Below are 12,693 nucleotides of genomic sequence, written 5' to 3' on the forward strand. Positions count from 1 at the left end.
AAATGAGTAAATAATGATTTCTGAGTAGATTTGATTATTTTACCTGGATATGGAGGCGTAGTTCCAATGAGTAATTGCGTGTAAAGAGGTGCCAGTGGCGCCCCCAACTTCGCCCTCAAATGCTGGTAATAATGGCATTACTACGTACACTCTAAATGTGGCTTTTTCTCTGAAACGCAAGTGAAAAAACTAGAGATCATTTCTTTTCGTATTTACTTTCTTATTCATCTTAAAAGCTTTACCAAAACAAAGAAAATTAAAAAGTATAACAACCAAATACTAAGCAATACCAAATCATTAAATAAAATGTTTTGCTAGTGAAAAATGACTGTTTTATTACCCTTCAAGATATTTGGTATGTTATTACGTATTAAGATAGGAAATACAATTCTGAGAACAATGGTTTCGCATTTCCTACTTTTATTTCATAATCATAGAAAAAATCAATTCTTTCAATTTCAAAATAGGGTGCCATGTCTGTAAAATAGTTTTCATTGTATTTTATTACTTACATTTTTTACACACCTGTCTAAATGGACAAAACAGTATTTTTGGCATTGACTTTATTTTTTTAAATAGCACGTTATCGGGAACAACGATTGTAGGAACAACGTACGAAATATGATTATTGCTTAAATCGGTTGAAATTTAATAATCATAACGTAGAACACTTTGATTTCCTAAATAGGAGGCTGCGTTTTCACGCGGTTATCAAATGACATAATATATGACATCTTGTTAACCGCAATTATTATTTGTTACTCAAATAAATTTGCCAAAATATAAATCTAGAACAGCGAACTGCATATTTTTCTTAACGTTAATATAAGCCCCACCGTCTCCGTAAGATAATTGAAAGTGAAATCAAATGCCAATCATAGAGTCTGTACGAAGAGTAACAAAAAAACTTTTTGTATCAACACCTTTATGATAAAGACTAGAATTCTGTAATTGGCTTCTAAACAAATAGGAATAAATGGCACCATTTTCAAACAATGTAGTACAAAATATTCAAGCGAGATATAATAAGAGCAAAGTGTTTATTAATGTTTTAGCATTCCGTCATTAGTGCTAACTGAAAACGAGTTGAATGTGATTTTTTATATAGTAAAAATGACGTTGAAATTAAAGATAGAGAGATAAAATGTTCCCACTTGTCAGTTATGCCCAGGAGTTTCACATAGGCAAAAACATTGTCACAAATTAAAACGACATTTAAAAACATTTAAGACTACTAATAATACACCACTAAATGTAGAAGGACGTACAATATTTGAAAAACGGGTAGGCTTTAGTACCTTTCCAAAATTCTGTTTGAATTGTATTAAAAGGCGGGAAACACAACGTTAAAATAGGTCACAGTTATCCTACTGTCTTCAGAATTAGCTTCAAACCTGTCGAAAATACAGGGTAAAACATAAGTGATGACTTTAATTTTAAAGAGTGATTCTTTGTAATTTTATAAATTAAAAAGTTGATATAACATATGTCTGAAGAGGCTTCATTTTCGAGATACAGAGTGTTCATTTTTTTTTTAAACAATTAATAATTGAACTTTTTTGATCCTTAAATTTTGTATATATCTTGCTTCGTTTAGAGAAAATAACTAAAAAAAACCCGCAGATTCCAAACTTTACTTCTAAAATTCTATTTACAGTTGAGGCAAGTTTTTCACAGGAAGCCATCAGAAACTTCCACAATAATCATTTTTGGGACTACGAAAATCCCTATGTCATTGTGGATTTCAACAGCAATTTTCGGTGAATGTTTGAACAGGAATTCTTGATGATCATTATCCTGATCATTATCCTTGCTTAGACCAAATAAATCGTTACCGCCTGCAACGCGTGCAGAATACTTGCTGTAGATTTATTTTTAACCTCGGAAAGTTTGATCATGTATCAGACTCTATACTTCAGTTGAGGTGGTTAACGCTACCTTACCTATTCAAATTCTTCACTTCTACTTTTCTTTATCGATTATATGTTAGTCAAAGACCTGAATATCTTTTTGAAAAGTTAATACCAAGAAACCATGTTCACACTCGAAATATTAGATACAATATCTTGACCATGCCGCACCATTCCACGGCTCTATTCGAGCGATCTTTTACTTATAATGCCGTTAAGTTCTTTAATACTTATAAACCAATATTTAATACTTCGTTAAATGTGTATAGGAAATATTATAAACTTTTGTTTTTAAATCAATCCAAAATATAGTCTAGTGTTCTAGAAGATAAATACTTTATATATACTTGTTTCTTTTTTTGTTTTTTTTTTCTCGTTTTCTCCATTTAAACTGTGAATGTTAGGAAGGTTAAGAGTTAAAGAGTAGCTTTAAGCTAATCTTCGCCTTCTTGGCAATGTAGTATTAAGTAATATTGTAAGATTAATATTGCTTTTTTTTAATAAAGACATATTATTATTATTATTATTATTATTATTATTATCATCTTATCGGACCGCATTTTCTCCCTCCGCGACTGAATGTACCTCTCTTAATAACACTTTTCCTCAGCAATGGTCGGGCGGGGGGAGTCAGTTATGGCCAGCAGGATACTCAGACCTGAATTCTCTGGACTATTTCTTTTGGAAATATCTGAAATTGCTTGTTTATGCGACGCCCGTTGTGGATGAAAATGATTTAAGAAACATAATTGTAGATTCTTCTAATGTCATACAATGTGTGTGAGAATGCATAGGAAGAAGATTGCATGCTTGTATTGACAGTCGTGGTTCTCATTTCGAGCATTTAATTTAATAAAAATTTGATAGTAAGTTTTTATTGTGTTTTCACAAAAATTAAGAGATATACAAATAAGCCAAAGGGTAGTTTATAAAATTACTAACAAACTGTAAGAATTTCGACAAATTCGGTAAACGTGTTTTCTAGATATCAATGAAAAAAATCCATTTAACAAAAAAAGTTTTACAACCTGTATCTCGAAAGCAAAGCGTCTCCGGACATATTTTATGTTTATATGAACTTTTTTAGTTAAAAAATTACAAGGAATCACTCCTTAAAATTAGTCATCACTTATGTTACACCCTGTATAGTGGAGACAAATCGGTCTAGAGACATTGATTACAAAAGTAAGATGATTAAACCACTTCGTGGAACAAACGAGGTTTCAATAGTGAATTACAACCTATTTTCAGGTTCTTCATTATTTATTACTTACTTTAAAATAAAATTCAATAAATCGTATTGACGAATTTTTTTCCTATTTGTTTACCGTTTGTGTATAGCTATGTTTTGCTAAATAAATGTTAATAGAATATATATATTTTTTAAATTTATTTAAATTAAATATGTAGCATTAAAATATTGCAGAAAAAATTTTCAAAAATTTGATGGATTCTCAAATAGTAATATATGATGTGTTATATCAGTTCACATTCACCACATCCTAACATATCACATTTTTCAATATGCGTAAACGACATTTTACTAATATAGTTTTTTACAAAAATCACAAACTTTGCTAACGTGTGACTGTCAGTATTTATTTATTTTATTAAATCTCTATGGCTAAAGTTCACAGTTCTTAAACTACGAGTGCAAAACTTGCCTCAATTTGGAAAAATTATTAATAATTTTATAATAATGCTATAACTTTATTATTTCTAGGTTTAGATTAGTGTAAATAATTTTTTTATTAAGAAAAAAATAACATTATAATTTATTTAAAAATATACAGAGGATTCTATTTAACAAAAGTACATTTTTCACATTTTCTCTAAAACGAACTAAATAACTCTCTAAATGTTAATTTTTTTTCCGTTTTCTACTAGTTTGCTATTTTAACCGACCCTGTATCTTATATATTAACAAAAAATATCAATAGTGGACTTAATCGGAGGCACCCTGTATAGAGGTTTTTAATAAATAAAATTGTAATCTTACTTGTGAGCTCTAATAATCCTCTTATATAAAGCCTCGCCAATCTGATTTCTCGTGTTCGGATTATGGAAAGGCGAAGTAATAAAGAACTGGTTTTCAATATAAATATAATGCTGAGCCCTGGTAATTGTGTCAATGTAAGCCTCGTGGATACTTTGTTCTACATAAGATGAGTCTAAATATCCCCCTGACCAAGTACTAATACTCCTCAAAACCTTAAAAAAAAGAAAAGTATTAAAAATTTGTTTTTGCTGATGCTGATACAATCAATTTTACCTGACAAGTAACCTTTTGAGTCTCATTTGGAAAGTTGATAGTCAAAGTTTTATATTCATTGTAAGCCTTGGGCACTAAGTACGGGTAAGCCGCGTTATTTTTAGCCTTTTCCAGTTTGGTAGCGTTCCATCTTTGGATAAAATGACGCGCCACATCCCTCGCTGCTTCTCCGTGTACGCACATGCCGATATCGTGCCATGGCATTCTCGGAGTGGTCACCTAACATCAAAATATTCTTAAAACGTAAAAAACGAGTTTAATTTTGAATAAATTTAACTTACCCTTTCAATGAAATCATCAAATGGAGACTCTAGGTTTGTAAAATCTTTAACAATAAAGTTGACATAATCTTTCCCAACCCAGAACTTTGCTGATCCGTCTAAAGTTTCAATGATTTCTTCTGGCGTTTGATGGTTGTTTTTTCCTGGAAAAGTTAAATTTATCCCATGAATTTATAAATAAAATATCTGATAAAATCATACCTGCATTATCAGGTTGATCCAGCTCGTTATCGGGAGTATTCGGTTTCATAGGGTTCTCGTCGGTAGGTGTATATACAAGATGTATCAACTCTTTCCCTTTACTTTTTACCTTATTAGTTAAGTCCGAAAACATGTTGTTTTTTCTTTCAAGTTCGGGGGTGTTTGGTTTTAGAGGACACCTTCAAGATTTATTAAATATTAATGCGTGTTTTCTTCATGGTTTAAAATCGTCTTATTTGTAACTTTTTAATATAGTAGGTTGTTCAGTTACTCACAAAACTGATAGTATACACACAACACAAACCTGATAGTACATTTAATAAAAATAAGAATAATATTTTATCTGAATTTTACAATTAGAATTTAGTATCTTTGTGAGATTTTTCTACAGGTGTTATAACCTTCTACGAATGTACTGAAAAGAATACAGAATAAGTTAATCAAAATTATTCTAATAATAAAAGTTAATAAAAAAAATCATTATTTCGATTTATTTTTATTTTACTAGGGGCAAAAAATATTGCTCATATTATCAACCTTGTCAAACAAAACCAAAATCTTAAATGGGGTTAGAGTGGTACTTAAATTAAAGTTAATAACATTTTCTTTTTACACATTTTCACAGATCTTAGTTTTTTATCTTATATGCATCTATTTAAAAAAAAAAAAAATATAAAAATAAATAATTTCTATGTCTATTGTTCGATGAAAAACTACTGATTTTTTTATAAAATGAATTGTTTAGTAAAGACTAAATTATTTATTAAATACCACTGAATTTTATTTAGAATACAAAATAAGGCTTCAAAAGTGGAAGGGTTTACAGCTAGAAACACCAGTGAAGATTCATTTTGCCTAAAACAACTGTATATTTTATATGCTAGCAGCTTCCTGTAGTATGCTTTTTATTTGGTGTCTATTTCATCAATGTAATAAATTAAAATTTAATATGTACAGAATATGATGTTAAAGTATATATATTTTAGGGAAGCAGATAAAGAGAAAGATATTCTATTAACTTACTACAAAAACGAAGAAATATACTGATTTTTCAGTACTTGTATATAGGTTAGTAAATAACGTAATTAACTATTGTGCTTCCAATTTATTTTTGTCTAAATTGCATTTTAATATACCAACTCATATAGTCAATAATACTCTATATACCCTTACATTTTATTTACCCGATGTAGCCCACAATATCGTTTTTTACGGTCTCACGACATTTTTATTTTACGCTCGTTTTCTTGTCTTTGTTAGAGAACCTGTAGAACATACTCTACTAATTCCTCTTGCGTTTTTTAATTTGTGCGTACACTAAATCTTTGATGTCGTCAGAAATAAAACTCTAGAGTATTATCAGGGATTCTAGGTGGCTTTTTGCAGTAGACCCACGGCCATTATGGATAATTGTTCTTAAAATTCTGAATGGCAATTTCAAAATGTCCTGGTGTATCATCTACTGGATATCTCTTCTTAGGATTAGGGGAACATTCTCTAAAGGTGGTGGAAATTCTTCAGTTGGAAAATGTAGGGAATTGTCTGCATCACGATCACGATGCGAATTTTAGTTTTAAATGTAATTTATTTTATATGCATTTTTTAAATAAACAATCCCTTTATATTTTTTATCGATTTCTGCATAATAGTTTCATTATATTAATTAATTGTCAATTAACTTGAATCTAGATACGACTGTGATATCTAAATATGATATGTATGTATAAATATTTTATTGCAAGAAAACTGAAATTTAGGCAAGTTACAAAATAATTCAATAATTTTCAAAATATCTTATTTTATCTTATGTAGTAATCTATGGACGTATGACAAGCATAAATAATATTATAAAACTGAACCGTGTTTTCTTTTATTACTATTTTTTTTTAAGTATACCAATGCCTGTTATTTTTCGTTAGAAAGCATCGATGATGAATTAAATATAGTTCGAAACGTTGTACAGAAATAAATAGTTTTCTTTATTAGTGTTTGTTTTTACCAATATCCCAATCACTTTCTGCATTCTCTTTGATCGGCAATATGTCCACAAATTAATAAAAATAATCTTACTTATTTATAGGCATCAGTAAATGATCTCCAGGCTCCAACTGTGGCAAAACCTCCGGATTACACTCTTCGGTGGGCGTAGCTGGGGACACTTCAGGAATCGGAGTCTGCTTATAATACGGCTCCGGAATAGGATAAATTATATCACCTGTAGGTCTATCGGAAGTTTTTTTCTTAAGATTTGTCAAGTCCAAGGCTGCGGTTATACTGCCCAAATCTGTCAACCTGAAAATAATTAAAGAAAAATATGTTTTAGGTGCAACACTTCAAGTATGTTAAAACTATCTTATAAATTAATTATAACACACTAATAAATCTGAAAATAACCATTTACTGCTTTTAATTAATATAACTATAAAAATTCATTTGACCGATATACTAACGAAAGGCTTCATAATAAAATTTAAATGTGTTTGTATTTAATTGATAATCTGTAATTGAAGTATAAATAGCATAAATGCAGGATTATCAAAGTTTTGGAAGCAGCAGTTTTTATGTCTGAGACATATAAAATTTGATCCTTCATAAATTTACTATAAATGTTTTGTCGTACACACACATATTCAGATTAAGATTTTATTATATAAATTTAAAAGTTTTATTTACATAATTTTTGTAGAACAAAGTACTACTACGGCTGACACTAATTTGACGACAAATGACCTTTATAACTAACTTAATACTGATAATAATGAACTGCAAAAAATAATAGCCATGGATACCAGCAAGAACATTTAGCATCAGTCAGTGTCATTAAAAACTTAGTTTTTGATTTCAAATTAGTAAGTTACTTACCCATTAGTGATAAATATTGAATAACGATTTATTTAATGCAAGACAAGGGTAAAAATAACAAAACTGTAGTTACCATAACAGGAAAATTGCAACAACTACTGCCTGATTGTTTAATGAGTAAATCGGTTTTGGGACACGTAGCACTTGAAAATACCCAAAGAACTCCTAACAGTATAAGACATGCACACCTAACAGTACAAGACATGCTTGAAAATGTGATGAATAGATTTGAACAAAATCTTTATTTTTGAATGAAGATAACTGAACACCACTTTCAGCCCATTATTATTACAGCATTATTACCACATTGACCGCTCTCTATAGCAAATTAATGTTTACTTTAATGTACGTGTAAACTCTAAGTTGTTATTCGTTCTTTAATTCTTAATTAAATAACTTTCTTAATTAAATAAAAATAAATATTTAATCACAATATTTACATTTACCTCCAGTTAAATAATCCTAGTTTTTCGCAAAGTTTCTTAGGTTACCCTCGTCTATAATACGATACACCACATCCCTGTAGCGCGGACATATGACTTCTTATGACACCCACGCATTTTTGTTTGTACACAGACTTATCAAGTAACAAAAGCCGCACTTTGGTTAAAGAAAGCCGGTGTCAAAAAATTGAAACTGTCTTTAACTTTTAATAATTATAAAATGGTTAATGTCATTTCCCATTTCTAAAAACCAATTAAATTTACTTGTTATCTGAGTTAAATTCACTTCTCATTACTTGTACTATATTATTTAAGTCACAAAAACGGTTTTTTTGCAGGTCAATATTTGAAATCAAATAAATTGCAATTAAATTAATTTTGCACCAAATCACCACATATTTGACCTAAAACCATCTTAACACTACACTGTAATAATTAATACCTAGTTTAAAAAATAGTTGATTTTTTTTAAAACTACTTACCGATGATTATGATCATCCCATCTTCCATAACAAAGATCAATGCCACCAACAAACGCATAAGTTTGATCGACGACCACCATTTTCTCATGATGCGCCCACAAAAATACCCCAGCTTTAGCGTGGTCCGGATGCCGAAGAACTTTAATATTTTTATGCAGATATTGCAAAGTTTGTTTGCTATAAAAGCTGTTTAATCCCAGTGCCAGTTCGACTTCTTTATATATAAGCACATATATAAAGACGCCTTGTTCCTAATATTTAAATAAGAAAATGATTTAATTTAAAACATATTTTTTTGCACAAATCAACACACCTACCGCCTTTCGTTGCAACACCTTATCCAACCTCCAGTAATCTCCGACTATTGCGGGTCTTTTAAGATATATTTGCGGACTTAACCACCAATCGGTAATAAAGATTTCTTCTTTAGCATTTTCCAAGGCATCTGCTACACTAGACATATAGCTGGAACCATCTACGAACCAAGAGGCCGTGACGTTGTTACGCACCGGAGCAAATGAGTGATGGGGATTGGGTTGGATAAAAAGTTTAGCTAAAAGAAAAATAAAGTATAGATTAGTAAATGTATAAATATTTAGAATTCCTGCTTTTTAATCTTTAGTTAAATTTGGCCCTACCATTATTTAACTTTAAAAGTTTTTTATTTGCCCAAATACAAACAAAATACATTACATAGTGAAAAAGATAGATAATACAAAATGTACTTTGATAAATAAGGAACATTTCACGATTATGGATAACCGAAACACCACATCATCACCAGGACAAATCGGTGCGAAATGACCCTACAACTTAAAAAAACTAGAGCTAAAACGAAACTAAGACGAAATACAAAAGAAGATATTTCAGTCTATTGCCACTCACGAATGGGGCGGTATTGACTTGTGTTCATTAAAAAATAATACTATACGAGGTCTGGCTATTAAATAACGAGACTGCGTGCCTAGAGGGCGCCCTAGACGGGTGGGGAAAAAAACGAGTAGTGCGTTGGGTATCTAGATATCTTGTCTATGCACGTACCAAAACACGTTTTCGTCACTATTATAGTATTCGTGCAGTAGCGGTTTGAAACGAACGTGTTTTTTTTCTCGTGCTGAAAACCATGTGTGACGAAAAACAAGAGCAACGCATCAATCTTAAATTTCTCATTAAATTAAAAAAAACTTCGACTGAGTGCTGTAAATTGTTGCAAGAGGCCTATGGGGAAAATTCTCTCTCTCGTGCGCGTATTTTTGAGTAGTGTAAGCGCTTTAGTGAGGGCCGAGAGAGCACTGAAGATGACCAGCGCTCAGGTCGCCCTGTCACTGTTTCAACTCCGGAACAGTGAACAAAATCAACCAAATTGTGCGTGCAGATCGTCGAATGACCACCCGGATGATTGCCGAGGCTGTAAACGCCGATAAAGAAACGGTTAGAAAAATTTTACACGGGGAATTACACATGACAAAAGTCTGTGCGAAGTTGGTGCCAAAAAACCTGACTCCTGACCAAAAGCTCTTGCGTCAACAGGTCTGCTCAGATTTCAGAACAGCAATAAATCTAAAACCTTTTTGAAAAGATGCCGTAGAGTGCTACTGTATGACAAATTTATCTTTATTTCTGGTAAAATGGAAATGTTGACCAGGAACAAAGAGAGCCCTTAAGTAAGGTGGCTTTCCAGTGCTTAAAATTTTATAGATAGATGGAAACATGTGATATTTACGTTTGTTACTTAAAATTCCATTGTACTTTAAAAATGGAGTTATGTGTCATTTAAATGGAGTATTGAAAGAAAACCGTAAACAAGAGTTTTGAATTTTTTGTATTGAATTAGAATATGCCGCAGTGAGGGATATGTAGTAAACAGTGTCTCCACAATCAAATAAGGATAGAATTATCGTGTTACATAAAAGGTACTTAACTTTAGATGACAGGTGTTTGTTAAAAGAATAAATATTTTTTAGTCTCAGATAACCCTGTCCAAGTTTTCCCCAAGTGTGCAATTCAAAAGAAGGCCGAGAATCTAAAATTATTTGCCTCTGGAACTATACTTATTGGCTTTTGACTTATATGAATCTTTAAACCATTCGAAATTCGGACAATTAAATTTTTGTTTGTTCCAAATAACATCAGTGAGCATTTCTTACTATTTAACTTGAGATTATGAGCTATTGCATAGCCATTAATATTGTTTAAGTCTTCGTTAAAGTTCTGTTGAAATTGTCTAAAATTAGGCAAGGAAAATGAGATGTTGTGAATCATCAGCATATTGTAATAATTTGGAGTGTTGTATAGCTTTAGACATATCCGCTACATAAAGTGAAAATATAACGGGGCCCAAGATAAAGCCTTGTGAAACTCCTTTGCTAGCCAGTAAATAGTCGGAATTCCTATTTAAATTTCGATTGCGTAACAAGACGCAATGAGAACGATTTTTAAGATACAAATTAAAAAACTGAAAATAATATCGTAATTTTTGAGAATATTATGGTCTAAAGTGCCAAATGCCTTGCTAAAATCCAGAAGCCCCAAGCATGTAACACTATGATACTCTTGATTTAATCTAATGTCGTCAGTCAGTTTAACAATTTTTTCGGAGACCCGCCTTGCTACTAAGAATAATGAAGAATTTATTTAAAAATGACCACATTTATTCACAGATGTGCTTTTCTAAAATCTTAGATATTACTGATAAAATACTTATAGGGCTTAGATATTTCTTGTATGTCAACTTTTGGTAGAACAATGATAATCGCTTTTTTCCCAAAGGTCACAAAAAACTTTTTCATGATTACATGTATTTATTATATTTAGGAATGCATTTTTACAGCAAGGCAAATACAATTTTAAATCCCTGATTATTATTCCATCCTCTCCACATTTGAATTTATGTGGCGATACAAACTAGGTTCATCTAACAGAATGAATGACAGGGGTGTAGTTACATTCTTATGCTAATTATGTCAATACCGAGCGACCATTTTATTAAGAGTTGTATTGCAATGAGCATAATATTTATTTATATTTGTTGCATCAGCCAGCTCTGGTGGGATTTCAAAGTGAGCCTTAGTGAGACTTACAAAGTCCTTACCAATTTTTGCAGAAAATTAATTGAAATATGCTTAGTATAGTGTCTCAATACACGATAATATCTTAAACGAGCCTGTGTTTTATTTTTAACATAAGCCTGATTAGTCAAAAAAACTCAAAAAATAATGGGGGAATTAATGAGGTATAAATAATATTATTTAAAGGTTTTACTTTGTTATCACGTTATTAGAATAATAGGTAACTGCATAGCTTCCCAATAGAATGCTTCATATACAATGTTTGAGTATTTCCGAAATTCGATGTAGTTTTTACGGATTTTGACGGTTAGATTAAAAGAACTATCTAGACAAAACAATGATCCGTTAAAAGCTCTGACACAGGTTGTGATTAAGTGGCTGAAGGCAAAAGGTTATCATTAGTGATTATTAAATCAATTGTGCTCTGAGTATTATTGTTGATATTTATATGAGTAGGTTCATAACGCTGAGTAAGTTTAAAGCTTTCAAGTGTTTTGGAGAGCTTATGTTTAGAATTAGATGGATGTGAAAAATAAATATTAAAGTTTTCAATCAAAAAGTAGAACAGTAACTCTCAACAGATCCTCGAGAATATCCATAAAAACATCAATGTCAGAGGAGGGCAGCGAAATTTTAATCCCACAGCTTCAAAACTATGGGAAGTTATTAATTCAATTGGCTTAAACTGAAAATTCTTCCTAATATTCCCCCCTCCCCCGCTCTGCAAAATGTTCTGCTCAAAAATCATGATCAGGAGTTAACCAAGTCTCTGAGACTCCAAAAATATCAAACTTAAAAGTATGATAAGTCGCAAAACCCCGTGTTAAGAGATCCTACATTTAGATGAGCTATTTGTATATATTTAAAGACTTTCCGCATACCGCTTCTCGTTGTTAGCTATGTTTAATACCGAAGTACCATCCTCCAGATATCTCAAATGTACTTGGACAACTGTACATTTGCGATATGAAGGACAAGTAACACACCCTGCACACAATGGAAAAACCAAAATATGAAACAAGTGCAGCCATAAAATATCCTACACTTCAAAACCGTAATCATACGTCGATAAAACAAAAAATTCACTTAATAAAAATAATATACCTCACCCTATTGTATAATTAAAGATGAAATAATTTTTTAGTGATGGAAGATGACACAATTATTACGTTTT

At 31.1% G+C, this 12,693-nt stretch overlaps 1 protein-coding gene across 1 annotated transcript in view; it reads right to left on the reverse strand.

Moving 5' to 3' along the window:
* LOC126738404 (phospholipase D2) overlaps positions 1–12,693 on the reverse strand; it is a 28,889-nt gene that overhangs the window by 5,690 nt on the left and 10,506 nt on the right. Inside the window, exons 8-15 of the mRNA XM_050443721.1 lie at positions 8,769–9,004; positions 8,452–8,702; positions 6,735–6,956; positions 4,665–4,843; positions 4,464–4,606; positions 4,183–4,401; positions 3,910–4,121; positions 44–169 (exon numbers count right to left, since the gene is read on the reverse strand). Of these exons, the coding sequence (XP_050299678.1) occupies positions 44–169; positions 3,910–4,121; positions 4,183–4,401; positions 4,464–4,606; positions 4,665–4,843; positions 6,735–6,956; positions 8,452–8,702; positions 8,769–9,004 (1,588 nt within the window). The remainder of the gene's footprint in view (positions 1–43; positions 170–3,909; positions 4,122–4,182; positions 4,402–4,463; positions 4,607–4,664; positions 4,844–6,734; positions 6,957–8,451; positions 8,703–8,768; positions 9,005–12,693) is intronic.

Source organism: Anthonomus grandis, chromosome 7 (assembly GCF_022605725.1).
Source record: "Anthonomus grandis grandis chromosome 7, icAntGran1.3, whole genome shotgun sequence".
NCBI classification, from domain to species: Eukaryota; Metazoa; Arthropoda; class Insecta; order Coleoptera; family Curculionidae; genus Anthonomus; species Anthonomus grandis.